Source organism: Lissotriton helveticus, chromosome 2_1, assembly GCF_964261635.1.
Source record: "Lissotriton helveticus chromosome 2_1, aLisHel1.1, whole genome shotgun sequence".
Taxonomy (NCBI): domain Eukaryota; kingdom Metazoa; phylum Chordata; class Amphibia; order Caudata; family Salamandridae; genus Lissotriton; species Lissotriton helveticus.
This window is the reverse complement of record NC_136059.1, coordinates 610,416,606-610,438,939: the sequence shown is the minus strand read 5'-3', so window position 1 is coordinate 610,438,939 and position 22,334 is coordinate 610,416,606. Positions and strand designations below refer to the sequence as shown.

Sequence of the window (22,334 nt, the reverse complement as noted above, 5' to 3'; positions counted from 1 at the left end):
TGGGGAGTAAAGGGTAGCAACAGTATTAGGGATACGATTACGAACAGAAGGAGAAAGAAGAACTGGAGCAACAACATTAGAAGTGAACGTAGGGACAGCAGAGGTAGCCAGGACAGTTGAGGTAACAGGAACAATGGACTGAGGAGGTACAGGCAAAGTAGCAGTAGAAGGGACAATTACAGGACCAACAACAGGCTGACCAGCAGCCGCTGGAACAACAGGAGGAACTACAGGAGGAACTACAGGGGCTGTAGCACCCTGTGCATAAGGAGGTGGTGATTTCAATAAATAGGCTAACAAGGGATCCTCCTTCACATCTTCTTCCTTTTTAACATGATTAGATGGTAAAACCGGATAACATTTATCTACCTGCATGTGATGCAGTCTAGTAGAAACTTCTATCTCTTTTTCTGCTTTATCTCGCTGATATTGTTCTGCACCTTGCATCATCGTAATGATACCTTCTTTTTTATTTTTCTTAAGCTGTTTGATTTCTTTCTGCTTGGCCTCTTTACGCCATAACCGAAAAGAATCAAACATAGCAGGCCTAGCTTTCTTTTTAAACAATTTAGCTTCAAGATTATCTAAAATCGTAATTTCGAAACTTCTATGCGGTGGCCAACTAAGGTCACCATCGTTTTTCGTATAACGAACCCAATATTCATTATATATAATAGGGCCTACACCATGTCGACTATAGAGCTCATAAATTGGAGTTCCAACTGGAGGTATCGGACACGAGTCCTCCAACCGGGAATCAGTGTTATAACATTTAAAGAAACCAAAGAAACCACTACGGCTAGGCATCTTGCTCACTAACCAAGTATCAAACTTCAAGGGTTATCGAAGCGCTAAATCTTCGTGAAAGACAAAACCCTCGGTTTTTGGCAATTGCACCTGTCAAATAACAACTAAGAACCAACAACTAAGCACCACAAATGCAATGGAACCATGCAAATAACTAAGCTTCAACAACAACCAAGGATACTGGGAGCGACCCACAAAAACTTAACTGAGAGTACAATGGCGTCACCAGGAAGGCCCGTTTATCGTCTCGCCGTACAAAGGACTACGCCAGGCGCCAAAACAGGTCGACAGTCAGGGCATCGGTCCGTCGCAGCCGTCAGGAGGCAGGAATCTTCGCGGGAAAAATCTTCGGACCACTTATTTCGACAACAGGATCGATGAAGCGGGGTGCACCTTCCCTCGGAGATTTCACACGAAGTTCCTCACAATCGTCAGGCTTTGGACCGGTACCGCTGATGTCGCCCTACGTTGGGCGCCAACTGAAGGACTGGACTTTTTCTAAGGTCCAGCGGTGCCAGGGAACAACACCTGAAACCTACGTGGGATACCTGTTCAGCGCACAAATGACAGAGACACGGGACACTTCCTTCGGCGTCAAAGATCTGCGTTTATTACTGCAGGGAGGCAAAAGTCACAAGAAGTACAACAGAGTGTAGGTTCTGAGAGTCTGCTTCAAATTGCAAATGTGGATCGCTCCTTTTATACACATTTTCGTCATTGCACAACATACGAACAAAAGGTTACAACTCAGTTCCCACAATAAACTTCAAAAGGACTTCTTGATACCCGGAACATAATTACAGTAACATTGCCGGTTCCCAACTGTAAAAGCACATCTTCTCACCGTTAGGCACATTCCACTCTAGTTGTAAATGAACGAAAGAAAGAGACAAGAACAGCTGCAAGGAAGACAGACAACAGTAGAGAAAAGAGTGTGAGGGTAATATCGGAAACATGCTCACAGGATCAAAGGATTCGATCCTAGCACATGCACGGCTGAAACAATAGACCGGCACGGCAAGATTACCCTCAAGCGAAGCCATCTGCCTTTGCAGAGTCATCCCCCTCGCCATAAAAGGGCGCACAAAAGGAATATGCATCTTCCGTAGAGCTTGGGAACTAAGGGTCATGACACGGACAGTTGCCTGTTCGCTGACTATGTGAGGGCAAGAAACAAAATGGATGCCGTATCTAAAATGGAACCCGAGGGTTCAGATGAAGAAACGCGTAAATAAGGCGAACCCTTCCAAGTAGTGTAGCGAAAACGCGTACACTTACTAAACTCGTCATTTATGGTTCATAGATACCAAACTTGCCCATATTCGATCATGCCCAAAACATCATAACGATTCTCACGGAATCTCAACCATCAGATTTGTCTGATGGCAAATCATCTGACCAGGGTTCTGAACGTTCGTGCAGACAGTCTCAGTCGGCAGTTCTCTGCCGACCACGAGTGGAGGCTTCACCCGGAGGTGGTTCACGACATCTTTCAGATGTGGGGGACTCCTCGGGTGGACCTGTTCGCCACTCGCGAGAATGCTCACTGTCCGTCATTTTGCAGTCTCCAGTATCCGTTGCAAGGAGCCTTGGGGGACGCGTTTCAGTTGAGTTGGGGAAATCAACTCCTTTACGCGTTTCCCCCCATACCTTTGATTCCTCGGGTTCTGAGGTAGATTCGCCAAGACCGGACCCAAGTCATATTGGTCGCCCCGGATTGGCCAAGAAGGGTGTGGTATACAGACCTTCTCCACCTCTCCTCTCACCCGCCGCTCCGTCTCCCTCACAGCGTAGACCTCCTCTCTCAGATGGAGGGGCAGGTTCTACACCCCCACCTCCAGACATTACACCTTCATGCCTGGAGATTGAACGGGGCAACCTGAATTCCTTTTCCCTCCCACCAGACGTTGTGGATGTCATCTTGTCTGCCAGGCGTGACTCCGCTAAGTCTGTCTATTCTTATAGATGGTCGAAATTTGTCACGTGGTGTGGGGAAAAGTCTTTAGACCCTTTGAGAGCCCATTTGTCTGATGTTCTCCAGTTTGCCCTTTCTCTGGCTCAGCAAGGGCTTGCTGTTGCCACGGTTAAGGGTTATCTTTCTGCTTTGTCGGCATTTCTCTGTTTGCCTGACCAGCCTTCTCTTTTCAAGTCTCCTGTGGTTTTAAGGTTCTTAAAGGGCCTCACAAATAAGTTCCCTCCTACTCCTTTTATTGTGCCTCAGTGGGACTTAAATCTTGTCTTGACCTTTTTGATGGGTGCTCCCTTTGAGCCTCTTCATGAATGTCCCATGAGACTTCTTACTCTTAAAACAGTCTTCCTCGTTGCAATAACCTCGGCAAGGAGGGTAAGGGAGCTTCAGGCTCTTAGTTCCAAGCCCCCTTTCTTGACCATTCATGCTGATCGAATGGTTCTTAGGACCAGGGCTGCTTTTCTTCCTAAAGTGGTTACTCCTTTCCACCTTGGTCAATCCATTACCCTCCCTACCTTTTATCCTCCCCCACACCCTTCCAAGGAGGAGGAGAGGTTACACCGTCTGGACCCTAAGAGGGCGGTGTCTTTTTACTTGGACAGAACTAAAGACTGTCGTTTGGATGATCAGCTCTTCGTTGGTTTTGCTGGCTGCAAGAGAGGAAGAGCTGTCCACAAGAGAACCTTGTCAAGATGGATTGTCCTCTGTATAAAGATCTGCTACTCTTTGGCCGGTAAGGAACCACCAGAGGGTATAAGGGCTCATTCTACAAGAGCTAAGTCGTCAACCTCTGCTTTGGCTAGAGGTGTTCCTGTAGAGGATATTTGCAGGGCCGCGACTTGGTCTTCCCTCCACACTTTCGCGAAGCATTACTGCTTGGATTCCGAGGTGAGGAGGGACGGCCACTTCGCGCGCTCTGTCCTCCAGGATTTTCTGGTTTAGAAGAGTGGAAACCCTCCTCCGGGAGTGGGGACTGCTGTGGGACTCTATTCACAAGGTGAGGAATCCACACGGCAGATGTATCAGAAGAACAAGTTACTTACCTTCGGTAACGCTTTTTCTGGTAGATACAATATCTGCCTGTGGATTCCTCACTGACCCACCCGCCTCCCCTTTGTCCACTCTTCTATACCAGAGTTACTGTAATGTAATGTTTATTTCTTTTGTTGTCAAGGAAATGTTTCAATTGCTTTCCTGCATTTGCCTTACACTGTGTGTGTTTGCCTTGACTATTGTGTACTGTGTATACTTTTTATATATCTACTGTCATTGGTCCGTCCGTGTGCCTCGATGGCACGGAAAAAAGGGCGGAACTGATGTCATCACGCCGGCGTGGGCCTATTATAGGCGTCGGTGACGTCAGCGGAGTCGCGTGCGATGCCGTGTCTCTATGACGTCCAAGTCAACGTCGGCGCGAGGCTACGAAAAGAATTTCCGAATGTTGCTGACGCAAGGGGGATATTCACAAGGTGAGGAATCCACAGGCAGATATTGTATCTACCAGAAAAAGCGTTACCGAAGGTAAGTAACTTGTTCTTTACCATTAAAGAGGGTTTTTTAATTCCAACTCTTCAGACCTCAAACTCGACATTCCTACCTGCTCCAAATTGAAAGTTATTGCTTAATAAATGTAATAAGTTAACCTAATGTTATCCTGTGGGAGAGGTAGGCCTTGCAGTAGTGGAATACAAATTTGAAGAGTATTTCATTACCAGTGCATGTAAAAGTTAAAAGTACATTTAAAACATTTTGAATACACTGCACCCTGCCGTGTGGGCTGTTTAGGACCTGCCCTAGGGGTCATTAATACATACCAAAAAGGAAGGTTTAGGCATGGCAAAACGGCTGATTTTGCTAGGTTGAAATGGCAGGTTAAACTAAACATGCAGGCTGCAATGGCAAGCCTGAGGCATGGTTTTAAGGCTTCTTATAGGTGGGTGGCATAATTAGTGCTGCAGGCCCAATGGAAGCAGTTTACAGGCCCTGGGTATATGTAGTACCACTTTACTAGGGACTTACACGTAAATTAAATGTGCCAATTGGGGGTAAGCCAATTTCACGGGTTTTAGAGGAGAGAGCACACACACTTTAGCACTGGTTAGCAGTGTTAAAGTGCAGAGAGTCCTAAGGCCAACAAAAACTAGAGCAGCAAAAAAATGGAGAAGTAAGGCAAAACGCTTGGGGCTGGCAGGTCTAACAGTTTTATTTCAGGAAAAAGTCAAGATCACATTAATATCAAACAGAAACAAAAAAAGTTCTTCTCTTCAAAGTATCTGCATGCTCTCTGTGTGAGCTCTGCATCAGCACTTTTTCTAACTTACTCATTTTTCTTCCAGCGTGGAGGTTGGAGTTCGCGTGGAAGCCTTTAACTGCGAAGAGTGGACCCAGGGCAAAGGGCGGCACATTAACAGTGCATTCCTTATCTATGGCGCAGTGAACGACAAGGAGGAACGGCTGCTGTTCCCCAGCATCAAAGCCCCTTCTAAGGTCAGCATCAGTGAAGGAGAGCTTGAGAACACATAGAAAGCAGCTAATGAATTACCCTTCTAAACTGAGGCACTCTCACTAATTAGGGTTCAGTGTCACTTCCTGGCATCAGTTCAGAACCTATCAAATATTGGCACATTGGCAGGAGGTTTGCTGATGGCGCAGGCCATCCCTGAAGAGTAGCACTTGGCGTCTCACCTTTGGCTTGCATGATTAAGAGTAAAAATAAGCCACTCAGCTCAGAGTAAGAGTTGGCCTTGCATTCAGTCTCATAATATATGATCGTACTATATTTCATAAATCCATTAAGGGTGTATCGATTAAATTTCAGAAATAATAGAATCCATTTCTTTAATAAAAAAAAAGTCCAGTGATTATTGGCCATACCACTGCCCATCCTTTTAATGGTTAAACCAATATCAGACGTGACGGTCACAGCCGCTTCCAGTCGCACATTGTCTAATGTATATACGTGTATACACACACTCTTTCATATAGGTATCTTACAGCGGCGCAGTCCCCCCTCCCTAACAAAGATTCACACCTCACCGCATAAGAAATCTTCTTTTTAAACCCATAATAACTTGTCAGCCTCCCTAAGAATCTACAAATGTTTGGTGCAAAAATGATATTGGAGCACTTCTTTTGAGCGTGACTTTTGATGCAGTTCGGGCTGATACACTAAGTCATAATATGTGCGCGCAGAACCACGAAACCACGGAAGGTATAGTCGGCCCGTTTGTGTGCCCTCTGGGACCTGCTGCAGGGGCAGGTGGCAGTCGAGCTGCCCCTTTCTGGCCTGAATAACACTGCCAGCCACGGAGGAGCAGGGCAGCTGGTGCCCACTCCTTCACCATGTTACATTAGTGGAATATGGCAGAGAGGTGGCACCATCTGAACTGCTCCTCTGTGGCCCACAGCATTGGGCAAAAGTAATATGTGGGTTTTCCGAGCCGAGCCCCTGTTAATTCCTATATGGAAAGTCTGTCTGCGGTTATTGCCATTGGAATGAGTCAGAACCTCCTGTGCTGTTTGAAGGGGGAAGGTGCAACGTCTAGCTTTAGACTTGGACCTGTGACAAGTTTACTGTGCATAACACAATTCTGCGCATAGCTCTTTTAGTGTAAAATGCACCATTGCTTCTAAAATAGGCCTGAGGATGCATTTTGTACTAAGAAAATAGCAGTCAATGCTACAGGACACGAACAGCAGTAACCAGAAGCCACTCACGCTCTCTTAGTTTGTTGTTCCTGTGCTCCTATGTCAGAATGTTTACTCCAAATTACTCACGTTGGCGTAATTGTGTAATTTCAGTAACTCTGCATCATGAGAGTAATGCATAATTAGTGAAATTGTTCTGATTACTCTGTGGAATTTAAATTTTGCTCAAGCACAAACAAACAACCACTTTGCCAGGGGCCCCTTTGAAGGTGGGGGCCCAGGGCAACTGCTCATTTTGCCCATGCTATAAAACGTGTCTACTGATCTCTGAAGGTATTTAAGGCCTCGCTGAAAAGGTAGCCCAGTATTTGAGCATGTTTCAGCATTAATAACTTCGTAGTAAGAGAGAGTTTATTTATGGAATGTTTCTTGAGCTGCCTCAGTCTCTCCAAGCCTTACAGAGGAGCCAATCTCTCCCCTCCAGCAGTATTCAGCGCACATTAAGCTGATCCTAAATAAGGCTACCCCTTTAAGACCCCGAATTCTGGCAGCAGAGCCTCATCATGAAATTGACCACCAAAACTGAGGGATCACAGCGATGTGCATGTTAATTATATGTCATTAGATGGAGATTCACAGGACAAAAATGCACATTAATATTTTCTCCCTTTTTCACCCTTTCCCTTTTCTTTTTCAATAAATGTTATCTTTTTCAAACTTAAAAAATGCACCTGAATGTTATGTCAAATTTAATGTGATACTTGTGCATCGTTAACAGATGGAAAGGTAGAAAGGGAAAAGTGATGTACGTCATCATACAATACCATAAGGTAAAGATTGATGGAGTGTGAGGAGCAGCAATAAAAGGGTGTTCACATGGGAGGGTTACTTGGGGTCGAAGCAGAGATGTCAGTAGCGCTACTTCAGCTCCTCTTGTGGGAAGACGCGACTGAAAAGCCCCGGATCCGCGTGGCATGCTGACCAATGCGCACTGGGCATCACCAACTTCAGAAATTATCACTTTTTCGCAGAAGCACCAAATCTGAAGCTTCATATAATTTCCTGTCCCAGACCAATTGAGTAATGCCATGCCATACTTTACCACCATTTACTTCAATACTAAACAGGGAGTCCATTAATATTCAACTACTTGGCGGCAATCAAAGATAAAAGAAAAGCTTACCTTCATTTTCCCTATGTTTGAAGTATTTTAATGATCTGGCTGATTTCCTTTTTAGAGGCTAACTTAGCTTACTAAAATCAAAGCACCGGTCATGTTCTACCAGCATCAGTAGCACCCCTTAAGATAAAACATGTTTACTTCTGGCATACAGCAAACTACAACTAGGGGTGGGCAGAATTTGCGTAATCGCGTTACGCAAATCTCTGCAAAACGGTAAAAAAATCTCCGCGACCACGTAGAAATTCCGCGAACTCTCGACATTGCTTGTTCGAGATGCTTTTTTACTGTTTGCGTGCTCAGGGGGAAATATCTCGCGAACACGCATTTGAGAACGCGAACGAGCAAAAAATTTCGCAAAGTAGCGGAATGCAGAACTTTGGGCAATTTTGCGTTCTCCACAGATCGCAAAATTACCCAAATTCGTCAAATTCCGTGAGCGGAACGGAATTTACCACCCAGGCCTAACTATAAAAAGATTTTGGCAGTGCACAGTTTTAAGATTGTCTTTATTACAACATACATCAGTAATCCTTAGCTTTGAAAATGCAGGAAGGCCTAGTATCCAACCCGTATGTCCAGCTATCACGTGTTGTTTTCATTACTTTTTATCAGATGCCTTTCATGGCTGGACAAGTACCATTATGGGACAAGAATAAGATGGGGTTAATTGGAAGATTTCTTTTCTATTCTCCCCACAGGAAGGTGTCCGGAGATACCGCGGCGCTATAGCACGGCGGAGAATTCGTCTAGTCAGGTATGTAAAAACACTAGGGGCACTTCTGGTGGTGGCGAGACATCTAATGAAGCCTGTAGACGTTTTGAAATTACAGGCACAAGAAAAAGATGTCCCAGAGGTGATAAATAAAACACTTATACACCTTCCTAGATGGGGCAGTACTGTGAGGCAATAACTCAGAAGGGGTTTGCTAGAGGGTTCTGGGGGTGGAATAGCCACTGACACACATGTGGTTTCCAAAGTGGTATCAGAGTGGCTAATAAAAGATGATAGAGGTTGGGTACCCAAAGAAATGAGGAAGGATAAGAACAGGAGAGCCCCTCGGGCTGAAAGTAGTGTGGGTTCTGAACATAGAGAAAAGGAATGTTGGTGCAAGCAATCTAAGGTGAAAGAAAGCCTATTGAGGTGACTGTCAGCTACATTCAACTCTCTATCAAAAGCCCAAAATGAAACTGAATACATATGGTAGGGCGACTGTACAAGACTCTGTACAGTGGTGCACAAGTTATACTAATTTTAGGGCAGGGCACACATTATAACTTTACCTTATAACTATAACTTTAGAATGTCTAAGATTTGTGTAGTTTAAGTTGGTTTTGTGTAGGAATAATACATTGTTATAACTGAGCTTTAACCTATGTTTTTTTAATTGAATTTCAATGTTTTTTTTTAATGAAATGTTTCAAATCATCGAGAGGAGTGGAGTTGAGTGGTATAGAGTAAAATGTTGTGGAGTGAATAGAGTGGAATGGTGTGCCATTGAGTGGAGTTTCATAGAGTGGGTAAGTGTGTTAGAGAGGGTAGTGGCATAGAATGGAGGAGTGTGCCATAGAGTAGAGTGGAGTAAACTGGCACAGGGGAAGTTCTGTAGAGTGTCGTATTGTGGAGTAGAGTGTCATAGGGTGCCATAGAATGGTGTACAGTGTTGGAGAGTGGCAAAGAGTGAAGGAGAGTGAGTGGAGTGTCATAGAGTGTATAAGTGTGTTAGAGAGTGTAGTGGCATAGAGTGGAGTAGTGTGCCATAGAGTAGAGTGGAGTAAACTGGCACAGGGGAAGTTGCGTAGAGTGTCGTATTGTGGAGTGGAGTGTCATAGGGTACCAAAAAATGGAGTACAGTGTTGGAGAGTGGCAAAGAGTGCAGAAGAGTGTTGTAGAGTGTCTTAGAGAGGTGGGACTGTTATAGAGTACAGTGCCGTAGTGTCGAGGCATAGAGTGGTGTGGCGTAGAGTACCCTGGAGTGGCATAGAGTGGAGTTGTATGTCATTGAGTGTAGACACTTCACACAGTGGAGTGGTGGGTTGTACAGAGGAGTGGTATGTTGTACAATGGAGTGACATGGTGTAGAGTGGCGTAGAGTGGAGGGGCATACAGTGGAGTAGTGTTGTAGAGTGGAATGTTGTGGAGAATCGTTGAATGGCGTGTTGTAGAGTGGCACAGAGAGTTGTAGAGTGGCTTGGCGTGGAGTGTCATAGAGTGGACGGTCATATAGTAGAGTGGAGGAGAGTGTCATAGAGTGCTGTGTTGAGAAGTATCATAGAGTGGAGGGTCGTACAGTGTTGTGGAGTGGGATAGAGTGAGCACAGTGTTGAACAGTGGAATAGAGTGTCGCACAGTGGAGAGGTGTAGAGTGTTGTGGAGTAGTGTGTAGTAAAGTGTAGTAAAGTGGTGTGAAGTACAGTGTGGTAGAATTGGCTGTAGGCCTACCCAGGCCAGCTTCTTCGTGTGAAACTTGGTGTAATCATTGGACTTAGGAGCCTTAGATCAGTCTCATTTCTTTGCCCCAAACTAGGAGCTGTGACCAGATGTTACACCCATCGTCATTCAGATGTCCTAAGTCCAAACGGACCATACCCAGGGCAGCCCTCAGCCAATTCTCATAAAGCGGGGGCGATTGATCCTTCCATAGCCTGCAGATCTCCCTCCGTGCAATAAGGATCAGATACATTATTAGGACTTTTTGCCTTACTGACAATATATTCACAGGGTTTTTGTTCACACCAAATATTACCAGTGATGGGTTCAGGTTGAAATTGACCTTAAAAATAGCACCAAGCGCACGTTCCACATTCTGCCAATACCCTTTAAGGACACCACATTCAAAAAATATATGTAGATCATCGGCCGGGGTGAAGTCACATCTAGGGCATTTTGTAGAGGATAGGGGAGCAAATTTAGCAATGTTCTTGGGGGTATAGTATAACCTATTTATTACATAGAAATGGTTCTTCTTTAACGAGGCAGGTTTAACCACCTTGTATAACATCTGGAGGGAGGGTTCAAACAGTTCTACGGCCGTAGTCTACAAAGCTGACATATTCCATACTACATGTTGTGGAAGAAAAACTGTATCAGCAGCTTCCAGCGTCTTCCTATACCAGAACCCAACCTCTTTTTTTACGAGATGTGTATTTTGACATTGTAGCTCAATTTCCCAATTTTCACCTATGTGGGATTTCTCTGCAGTATACCAGGAGACCAATTGCAAATATTTAAATTTAGAAAAAGAGTCTCCTATCTTCAGCCTTAACACCTCCCAAGGGTGAATCCCATCCGCGGATACAAGGTCGGACCAAATCTGGATAGCGGCTCTCTTGATAGGCAGTGCCAGGCTATCCTCTAAACAGACAGGTAACCCCGGAGAATCCCAAATGGGAGCAAAATCAGAGTAATAGCCTATCCCCCATATTTTCCTGACCTTGTACCACAGATTCAGGGATGCTTTTAAAACTTTCATGCAAACTTTTTTGAAGAGTTTGGGCGTGCCGAACTTATATAAAAAACCCTCTCATCCCCTCTCGAAAGCAACCATTTCACTTAAAATCTTCCCCCAATTGGATCCTCCCGCCATGCAAAGTAGTGCCCGAATATTTTTGAACTGAGAAGCAAAAGAATACCAAAGTATGTCAGGAAGTGCAAGGCCCCCTTTCTGAAGCTTGCGCCTTAATTTCTTCCATGAGAGCCGAGCCGTTGTATTGGACCAAATAAAACTTCCTATTTTACTTTGTATTTTACTTATGTTCCTGTGTGGAAACTCAAGGGGGATGGTACTAAAACAATAGATCAATTTTGGCTAGATGACCATTTTTACCAAATTTTACCCTACCATATATTGTAAGAGGCAGATTTGCCCATCTTAAAAACAGACGATCAATCTCCTTAGACACCTTCTTTAGATTAATTTTAGGGATATCGTCTAAGTTTTTACTATTGTTATTCCTAAGTATCTGAATTCTCTACTTATTTTACCCGTCCAATTGTCAACGTTCCAGGTCATTACATCTGTCTTAGTGGAGTTTGCAAGGTACCCTGAGTATGAACTAAATTCTACAAAAAGGGCTTCCGGTCTTGGGAGAACCTCAGCAGGATTGTCAGTATACAACAGCAGGTCGTCCGCGTAAAGGGCTAATTTGCTGGTATAAAGATGGACACTGAACGGAACAATTACTTTATCCAATCTAATTGCTTGAGCAAGGGGTTCTATGTATAAATCAAAAAGTAAGGGCAAGATGGGACAACCCTGCCTCGTTCCCCTAGTAATATTGAAGCTTGATGTCAAAATGCCGTTCAGTAAAATCACTGCTGAGGCTCCCTGATTACAGTTGATCAAAGTCTGTATGAAGACTGGGCCTAAACCCATTATTCTCGAAACCTCCCACAAGAAGACCCAGCAGGCACAGTCGAATGCCTTCTCTGCGTCAAATGCTGCTACTGCTAAAGGCATCGCCCACGTCACAGCCAAGTCGATACTGCCAATCAACGGCAGGGTCTGTTCCTGTATGAACCTCCCTGGGATGAATCCCTTTTGGTCCGTATTTACCAACTGTGGAACTAACTTGACCAATCTCCCTGCCAAAAAAGACATGAAGATTTTATAATCAGCGTTCAGCAGGGAGATTGGCCTATAAGAGTCGACCTTAAGGGGGTCTTTTCCTGGCTTTAAAATATGGACAATTGTGGCCTCCTTTCATGATTTAGGTATTCTTCCTTCTACACTGTAAACATAGTTGAATAGTTCGCATAGCCTTGGGGCCAATTAATCCTGCAGGATTTTATAGACTTCCCCTGGAAGAGCATCAGTCCCAGCTGCCTTGTTCTTCTTGATCTTTTTGATGTGGGTTATTACCTCACTCTCTGTAATACGGGCATCCAGAGCGGCTTGACTGCCCTCAGTTAAAACCGGTAATTTTTTAGGTCTCAGCCAATCTTGAATGCTCTCTGGACTAGGGGAAATCTCTTCGCTGTATTAGTCAGAAAACAGAGAAAGGAGACATTTTTGCATATCTTCATGCTTACATAAAGTTTCTCCATTCTCATCTATAATTAATTCATTTATATTATTCTCTGTGCGGTCAGCCCGTGCCTTCCAGGCCAGAAGGGCTCCCATCGTTTGCCCATATTCAAAATGCTGCATGTTATGGGCAGACCACTGAGGTTTGATTTTTTATTCTAGTCCCCCCCCTATATTCCTGGCGGAGGTGATCTAGGTCTATATTGATGCTCGTCAACTCTTCGATGGATGGCTGAGGGATACTAAGCCTCTCCTTTAGAATCCTTATCTGTTTTTCTAGCTTCTGAAATTCCAGAGACTCTTCCCTATTTTTAGAGTAGATCGGACTATGCAGCTGCCCCTGGATATTTGCCTTGAAAGCATCCCAGACCCAATCTAAGGAGGTTGAGCCTATATTAACAGCAAAAAAGTCTGTAGTAGATTTTTTAAGCGTATTTATTAAATCAGGATCGGAGAGCATCGCCCTCTTCAGAGTCCACCTGGAACTGGAGTTTTGTCTGGCACTTAAATAGGAAAAGGATATGGTCAGACAGAATGCTTGGTAAGATGGAAATATCACCAACCTTCTCTAACTCCAGCCTGTCTGTTAAGATTTAATCGATCCTCAAAGAGTGACCGTACTTTTTACTAAAGAAGGTAAAACCTGTGTTTTCTCCCATCTTAGCCTCCAAACATCGGCCAGCCCAAGATCATGGATCATATTGATCATTGCGCAGCGAATGCGTGGGGCACCGACATGATGACTATGATTAGACCTATCCTGTAGGGGGTTAAGAAGAACATTAAAATCCCCCCTGATGATTATTGGGGTAATTCTTTCTATTAACTTGGCCTGCATATTACAGATGTATGATGGATCGTCGACATTTCGACCGTAAAACGACACAATTGTTAATTCGGCCCCCCCTATTTCAATCTGCGCTATGTAATCCATCTCCCTGAATGGTACGATGAGACTGATTTAATGATACCATTTGCCCCTAACCTAATTAAAATTGCCACCCCTCTATTATGGACAACCTGTTCTGAGGAGCAAAAAAGATCAATCCATCGATATTTAGCAAAGACAACTTTGCACTCAGAATTACTCAGATGTGTCTCCTGAAGAAGGCAGATCTGTGCTGAGGATTGTTCAAGATATTTAAGTACTAATATTTACCTGCCTGGACACCTGAGTCCGTTGATATTCCATAATATAAGTTTAATTTGACTGCTCATTAAGGCTGTACGATCTGTCTATTCAAGGATACAACATTCACTATTCTATGAAGGGTGTAGTTTCTTACACAGATCTGAGATTGAGGACATTTTAGATTTTCTCCCAATACACCCCCACCCGTGCTCCCCCGCCCAACCACCACCCACCCTAACCCCTGTGTGGCCCCATTACACCCCTGGGAAACCCCCCCTGATCCTCCGGGCATAAGCCCTGTGGGCGAGGTCCCCATGATGCTCAAAAAGGAAAAACCTGATTGTATTTACCATAATCCTGGCCTCTCTGGGGTACCTGCGAGATATCGTTATAAAAATTACAATACTAAAATAGAACCTTCAAACCACCCATCCCTGATCTATACCTCACTCCCACCTCTGATTTTATCAATAAGGGCATCCACCTCCTCAATCTGTCTCATGTTATGCATGTGGTTGTTCCACATAATTTGGAGGGATGCCGGGAACCTTAATTGGGCCTTAGCCCCTAGTGAGGTCAGAACTGTCATTCTTTTACCCAGCTCCCACTGTTTTGTGGCGGTAATATGTGAGATGTCAGACCTGATAGAGAACGGAAAAGAGCTAGAAAAGGAACTACATTTTATCGAGCCAACTTTCAAGGCTGAGGATAGGATTTTTTCTTTTCGTGAGTACTTTAAAAAAATGACCAAGATCTTTCGCGGCTTGGATTTTGCCGGGTTCCTTTTGTATGGGTCCCGATGAACTCGCTGAATGTTGTGTGCTAGATCAATTTCCTGGGATTCCTTTAAAATTGTATCCTTTAGAAGGGAGATCACAACATTTTTGATATCCCCCCCTCCAAGTCTTCAGGGACATTTAGTATTCTTAGATTATTTTTCGGGCGTGATTTTCGAGACGCTCAATGTCATCCTTCAGTTCCATATTCTGTGTAGCTAACTTGTCCACTTTCACCGAAGAACTATGCAGGGCTTCCTTAATTTTTTGAATTTCAAGTTCCAGAACATCAGTTCTCCAAGTCACTTCTTCGATTTTTGGAGCAAGTACTTCGCAAAAGGACTGAATCGCAGCTTGATTAGTTTCGGAGATGGTGAATCTTTTCCCTATATTGTCCCTCAGAGCCATCAAAATATCTGCCAAAGAACCGGCTCCCATAGGAGATGTATCCTTTTCAGGGGGGCCTGATGTACCTGGCATATGTGGAGGGGCCGGTAGGGCTGGAAGAGAGGAGGTGGGAGCTACTGATGGGGCAGCTGCCCTAGCCGAGACCTTATCTTGCAGAGATTCCGACCTGTTGCCTGGAATGCCTTGATCCTCCGGGCCCGTATACCTGTTAGATATATTGATAGTGGGATGAATAACCACTGGTTGCTCTGCCCATATATTTATCCCCCCATTGTCCTGAGCTCAGATGGCAAAGGCTCAGATAACAAAGGAGGAGAATTGCTCTCTTGGCACAATAGTACCTTCAACTGAGCAGTCTGTATGCTCTGGGTAGCCATATTAGATTTTATGCTTAATCCCTTGTCTGTGGAAGTAGAAATTACCTTAAAAAATGTCTTCAGGGAGGGAGTTACTCTGACTTTTTAGGGCAAAGCCTTTTTGGCTCTACCCTTCCCTTTACCCTCCGTTGTGGACTCCGTTGCATTTTTCCCCTTACGCTGACCAGATTTGGCTTTTACCTCCGCAACTGGAGGAGAAATGCGTGAAGCAGTGTCAGCATCCGCTTCAAATTTAGCCGCCCTGTTGCATAGTGTATACCTGCATACAGTTGTTTTACGGCTGGAGGGTGCACTACTCAGAGGTTTGCTGATGTCATTTTCCATGCAGCTTTGCCCCCCCCCGGAACGCCCCACCCCGCTGGTCAAACCCCACTGTCTCTCCTACATCTCCTACATTCAGCTGGACAACAGGCGCGTAAACAGCGCTGCTAGGAGCTACCACGTAAAAGTCCAACAGTCCTGGCAATCCTGGCGGTAAGGGCTCGATCCAGCAAAGCCCCTGGACCCTAGGGGGTTCACCTTGACTGTGCTTCAAAACATGCTCCACACTAGGAAAATGGTAGTCTCCTACCTTACAGCTGCTGCCAGGCTTGCTCAGACCCAACCAGTTGCTGCCCTCTGCCCCGTACTCATTGGTGCTGACTCTGCCGTGCAGCGCCCGGAACTGAAGGCAGGGAGTCCGCCTCCTCCACTCCTGCGCTGCAACTACAGCCCGTGGCGAGGAAATCTTCAACGATAAAGTGTCAAGCACCATCAGAATCAAAACGTTGGAGACCACTCGGGAAAGAGAGGAAAAGAAGACAAAAGCGTAAGTAACCGCCTTTGACGTCCCCCTTGAGAGGTTGCAGGGGGGAAATGAAAAAGTTACAAGAGAGAATTACGTTAGCTCGTGGGAAGGAGAAAACAAAAAAACACACAAAGGAGGGTGGAGGAGAGTAAAAAACAAAGATCGGGGAGGTAAACTTCTGTTTTTAGCTTCTCATATCACTCGCAGGGTCCCGTCGCAGGTCCAGAGGTGTGCATCAGTGGGGAGCGCGCCTGTGGCTGTTTAGCTTCCAGCGGCCATGTTTCCCCTATCATAAATCATTGTATTGAATTGTTTTTAACTTATTCAAATATTTGTTTCCACCACCCTTCAGAATTATAAAAATATGTGTTTAATTTGTGCTTTCCATATTCTAAAATAGCTGCACAGTTCATTTTGTCACATTTGCTGTGCATTCAAAAACAATGGTCAAAAGTGAGTCTCTGTCTTCCAGGGAGCTTGGTATTTACTTTTCTTTCTATGATGTCAAAGTGCGAGGATTCATTTGACAATTATGCTGGCTTCTCGGGATGTGCTGTACGATGTTAATTTTTTCTAGCACAAACTACATTTTAATGTCGGTAAATGAACTGTGCTGTTCTGTATACTTTTATAAGTAAAACTGTATGTCTGTGCAAATGTAATGGTAATTTTAATTGAAGATGTGCTTTCTGGAATGGCAGTGTGCTACCACACCATGCATACTCTACTATATTCCACTCCACTCTACTCTGCACTACTCCACTGCACTCTAATAAGCACCACTCCACACTAAGCCACTCCATAATATGTCACTGCACTCTGCACCATTACACTCTACGCCACTCTAATCTATTGTGCACCGCTGCACTCTGACACTGCATTCTGCACCACTTCTACTCTATGACAGTGCACTCTACCCCACTCTACTATGTACTACTGCACTCTTCTTCATTGCATCACTGTACCCTACACCAGTGTTCTCTGCACCACTCTACCACACTGTGCCCTATACTACCAGACTGCACTCTATGCCACTGTCCTCTACGCCACTTCACTCTGGCACTCTATTGTGGAAGACTGAACTCTCTGCCACTGAACTCAATACTACCCTACTCTGGTTTCTATATCACTACTCTCTACTCTGCATCATTCCAGTCTATGCCACTCTAATCTATTCTGTACGCCACACCACTGACTCTACCCATTCTGCTGTATGCCACTGCACTCTATGTCATTCTACTCTACACCTCTGCACTCTATCCTGAACCACTCCACTCTACCCTGCACCACTCCTCACCACTTCTCTCTACTCTGAAACTATCTACTCTATGCCACTCTACTCCACGCCATTGCACTCTATACCACACTACTCTGCTCTCTATGCCACTATAGTATACACCACTGCTATCTACTCTGCATCACTCCATTTTATGCCATTATAATCTATTCTGCACTGCATGCCGCTGCACTGTACACCATGCCAATTGATTCTACACTCTGCACCACTTCACTCTACCTTGCACCACTCAACTTCACTCTACTCTGAAACTATCTACTCTATGCCACTGCTCTCTACCCCTCTCTAATCTACTTCACACTACTCTATGCGAATCCATTGCACTCTACTCTGCACCACTCTACTCTATGTCACTGTACTCTACGCCAATGAACTTTACATCCCTTTACTCGAAACCAATGCACTCTATTTGAATCTACTCTGCACCACTGTACTTTACGCCACTTCATTCTAGTCCACTCTACTTTTACACTCCACTCCACGATACTCCACTCTGACTCTCCACTCCATTAAACTCTACTCCACACTGACACTATACTCCACTCTGTGCCACTCCACTCTAAAACAGTCTACTCGACACTATGTCACTCTGACACTATTTTACTGTAGAACGCTATAAACAACTCTCTCTACGCCACTCCCTGGCTCTTTATTGCACTCTATTCTATGATACACTACTCCACTCCTCTCCATTGCGCCACTCTACGCCACTTCACTCCATTCCACTATATGCCACTATACTCTACTGCACTCTGCATTCCACTCTCTTACACTATTCCACTATATGCCACCCCACTCTAACAATCTACTCCGTTCTACTTCACTCTACTCTACAACAATGTATCCCATGCAACACCATCTACACCACTCTACACTACACTTTATGACACTCCATGCCACTCCACACAACAACACCACTCCACTCTGACACTCTACTCCACTCCACTCTACTCTACGCCCTTCCACTCTACAACATTCTAGACCATTCCACTCTATGCCACTCCACTTCATGCCATTGAACTCTACTCTACACCACTTCACGACACGTATGCTACTCCATAACACTCCACCCTGCCCCACTTTACGACACTCCACCCACTCTCCTTTGCCCTACTAACTTTTAGCTAAGCTGAGCAGAACTCACGCTGGTGGTGTATTGCATGGCTAAAACATATTAACAAAGACAGTTGCTCTTGCATAGGCGAGACCTATTGGCTTTGCCAATGCTTGTATAACCATCTGGTTACTTGGAGATAACTAAGCTTAGGATCCAAAGCTAATATGTTTTACATTCCCCATCTGCAGGATGGTTCACTTTTGTGTATAGTAGCCTGGACATCTTCTGGAGCTTTGTTCATATTCAGGTTAGTAGGAAGTTTAAGTTAACATTGGCATACAACACATCCTGCTGCATATCCTGCCCCGAGACGACACACAGAAACGTAGCGTGTTGCTCCTACTCACCGTCTGACCTGGAGGCTCCTGCGTGCCGCGGTTCCGAAGTTGTGCCCCCGGAGGGACCGGGGCCTCCGCGGTGATGAGACCGGGGCCTCGCCTATTGGACCCAGCCTGGCGTTGATGTAAACGTCGGCCCCGGCCGAGAGAGTGAGCCACTGGCGAGAGGCCATTGTGCGAGCATCCCGGTGGTCCTGATCCGGGCTTGCCTCGGCGACCGTGAGGCTGGTGCGGGGCGCGGTGCTCCGAGGACTGATCGTGTGAAGGGGTCCCCCCGCCGCTGCTCCGTCCATCCACCCTGGAGCCTCGCGCCCGGGCTCTGTTCGTCAGACACGCCAGCGATAGTACAGGCGGACCCCCGACTTTGGCGGCTCTCCTTTCTGCACCAAGGCTGCCATTAGTGGGACCCCCTTAGTACCTGAGGGAGTCCGCATCTGTGGGACTGATCCGAGAGTCGCGGAGGGTGGTGACGAGGCTGAATCTACAAAATGGCGGCCGTCGAACTAGGCCATGGATATCCTCAAGACGGCGGACTTGGGTTGCTGGACTGCATGGGGGCCTGGACATGTGTGCGTGAGCCTACAATTGGCGACATTCTTGACGCATTACGATCCTTGCATGCGGCCTTGGCCCCCGGTGCCCCTGGGGGATCGGTGCGGTCCGCCGCCATCTTAGATGGACGGTTCTTCATGGTCCCCTCTCCTCTCAGTGATGCCACTGCCTCGCCCCCCTCGGTCGCGACGAGGGTTACTACCGCTGTCCGTCGACAGGTCTGCCAGCAAGTGGCTTTGGAACCTCCTGCGCTTCAATGTTTGGAGTTTGGGGACTTGGATATCGTGCTGGGGCCCGATCCTACCCGAATGCCCGAGAAGCATGGTGGACTGCTGCATATCTTTGCCTTGATGAGGTTGTGTTTCTGTACTGCAGGGGAACCCCCGCTTTCCCGAATGGCGAGACTGAACTCCTGTCTTTTACTGCCCTTGTTAACATTGTTGGGACACTTGAACTGCATACCCGGACTTTTGTTCTCTTGCCTATGGATTGACCTCCCTGGCCTACGTTTTTATTGGAATGTTTTTCATTCGTGTGATTGCCCCGCACCGAGTTGCTCACTTCCCGCTGTCATGTGGTGGGTGGTAATTGTGGCTAAGAAAGGCCTGGGGTGAGATACATTGCTCCCGGTGGATTGCTGGTGTACGGATCCGTGGCGCAGTTGCCCGTATACATAGTGCTGTGGGTGACCCCCTTGTAAGTTTTATGACGCTCGAGATTGTGTCGTTTTCGTTTAAACGTATTACGATTGTATGGTTGGGCGGAGGGCTGAGGCCGACCGTTTTGTCTCTGCTCCTTTACTCCTCCCTCCTACTTCTTTCTGTCTTCATGTCCTTCTTTTTGTCTCTTTATTCCTCTTCTCTCTCTTGTCTCTACTACATTTCGGGTTCTGATTTAGGGCGACAGGCACGCTGCTGGGGGGGTAGGCCGTAGCCTTCTGCAGGGGTGCTGGGTGGGATGGGTCTTATCTGCTGTTTTATTTTCCTTAGTTCTATGGCCCTTTTGTGTCTCTTATAGGAGCGCCGCGTCTGTCCCTGCCTCCCATGGTATGATTGGGGTGGGGTCTGTATAATCGCTGCTCTCCTTCTTGTGGCTATGCTGCATTTCAATTGCGACTCCCATCCCTTCCTCGTTGCTAATAATCCTGCTCTTTTATGTGTCCTTGCTACGGGGTGCTTGTATCGGCGCGGCGTTCTTCTCTTTCAGTCTGTATTTTTCTTTTTCCCCTCTTCCTTCCCCTCCCCTCCTCCTTTTTTCTCTCCCAAAGGTTAGTATGACGGGTTAGTTCTAGTGATGTCAATATTCCGGTTCCTTTGTTCTGTTTCCGATGTACTACTGGGTGGTGGTTGTGCATAAGATGAGTCTAATTGAATATTGATTTGTGTTAATCGCATCTGTTTTCATACTGATGTATACTGTAGTGACACTCCTCCGCATTGCTGCCCTTTAGCTTTCTTGTAGCCACTGGTTTGCTTTGGGAACCCGGATTCATTTATGCTGTAACCGAGCCTGTTATACTCCTTATCGTAATATTATAAAAATTAACCTTCTTTGTTCCTGTTTGCGGGCCGTCCAGATCCTCCCCCCCCCCCCTCCCCTTTTTTGGGCTGTATTGATTGCGCTCCTTTTTTTTTTTTTTTTTTTTTTTTTGAAAACCTTTATTGGACAGAGAAAGCTCACAAATACGGGCCTACAACCCACCAGGGCTGGCCACCACATAGCAAACGTATCAGGAGTCATACATCAATCGTCACAGTATACAAAGGCAACGAGTCAGGGGAAAGAACAGGCATCGTAGAGCAGTCTAAGGAGCAATCAAATAGAAAGGCAGTTTTCTTTTAAAAGGAACGGGTATGAGAGGTCAGGCGCATAGCGGGCCGGGGAACAAACCAGAGGGGCGGGGTCGCGGCGGGCAGCCACACAGCGATCATAAAGACACAGGAGAAGCAAGTACGACAGAGGAATACCAATAAGTACCGGGCAAAACCACGAGCATAGTGAAAGGCAACTGCGCACACTGTCCACTGCCCGCCCACCGCAGCCACCACCCATCCCACCAATCAGCACAATAAAGGACCCAAATACCAACACAATACGAAACGTACCCCCAGGTAGAAGAAAACCCCACGAAAGGGGAGGGGGAAGGGAAAAGGGGAAAAAAGAAAAGAAGGGACCCCAACCCAAGCACCCGCCCCCAGGTGACAAAACAGAAAAAACGAAAGTCCGGTACAAATTCGATCACAAAATAGGAAAACAGACATAGCAAATCCCCATCTTTGCAATACCGGGGAAATATACCAGAAAGACACCAGGGGGATAGATGGCGAGACAGAGCCCCGAAAAAGGGGATACACAAGGGCCATAGAACCAATAAGGGAGAAAAAGAGGAGGAGACAGAAGCTCCCTCCACAAACAACAACAGACCCTCCCACCCACCCCACAAGCCCACCCTACACCCCTGCAGAGGGCTACGGCCTACCCCCCGGCAGCGTGCCTGTCGCCCTAAATAGAACCCGAAATGTAGAAGAAAGAAACAGGCTAGAAACAAAGACAAAAGGGAAGGGACAGGGGAAGGAGAGAACAGCGCACACGGGGGGAGGGCGAAAAACAGGATCATCTGCTTCCATCCCGCCACCTGCCACAAAGGAGGGGTAGAGCCCACGGAAAGTCAATGATATTAGGATAAGTTTCAGGAGTCTCAAGAAAGTACACAACATTACAACAGCACTAGTCAGTCACATATCAAAAGAAACAAGACTACCGCATATAGAAATAGTTTCAGCCCTGTCCGCTTTTGTCCAAAGTTGTAACCATCCGAACAAACAAAGAGCAAACAGTGAGGGACACAGGGCACAGGAGTAAGGTCCGCGGCAGTCCTAAGAAGAAACGTGAAAGAAAATACTGAAGGTCCAGGAAAGG

General features: G+C 46.0%; 1 protein-coding gene across 2 annotated transcripts in view; it reads left to right on the top strand.

The window, feature by feature from the left end:
* The window catches only part of ACOT12 (acyl-CoA thioesterase 12), a 480,317-nt gene that overhangs the window by 354,207 nt on the left and 103,776 nt on the right, over positions 1 to 22,334 (top strand). For both annotated transcript variants that reach the window (XM_078677332.1, XM_078677331.1), the window contains exons 8-9: positions 5,113 to 5,263; positions 8,306 to 8,361. In XM_078677332.1, the coding sequence (XP_078533458.1) occupies positions 5,113 to 5,263; positions 8,306 to 8,361 (207 nt within the window). The remainder of the gene's footprint in view (positions 1 to 5,112; positions 5,264 to 8,305; positions 8,362 to 22,334) is intronic.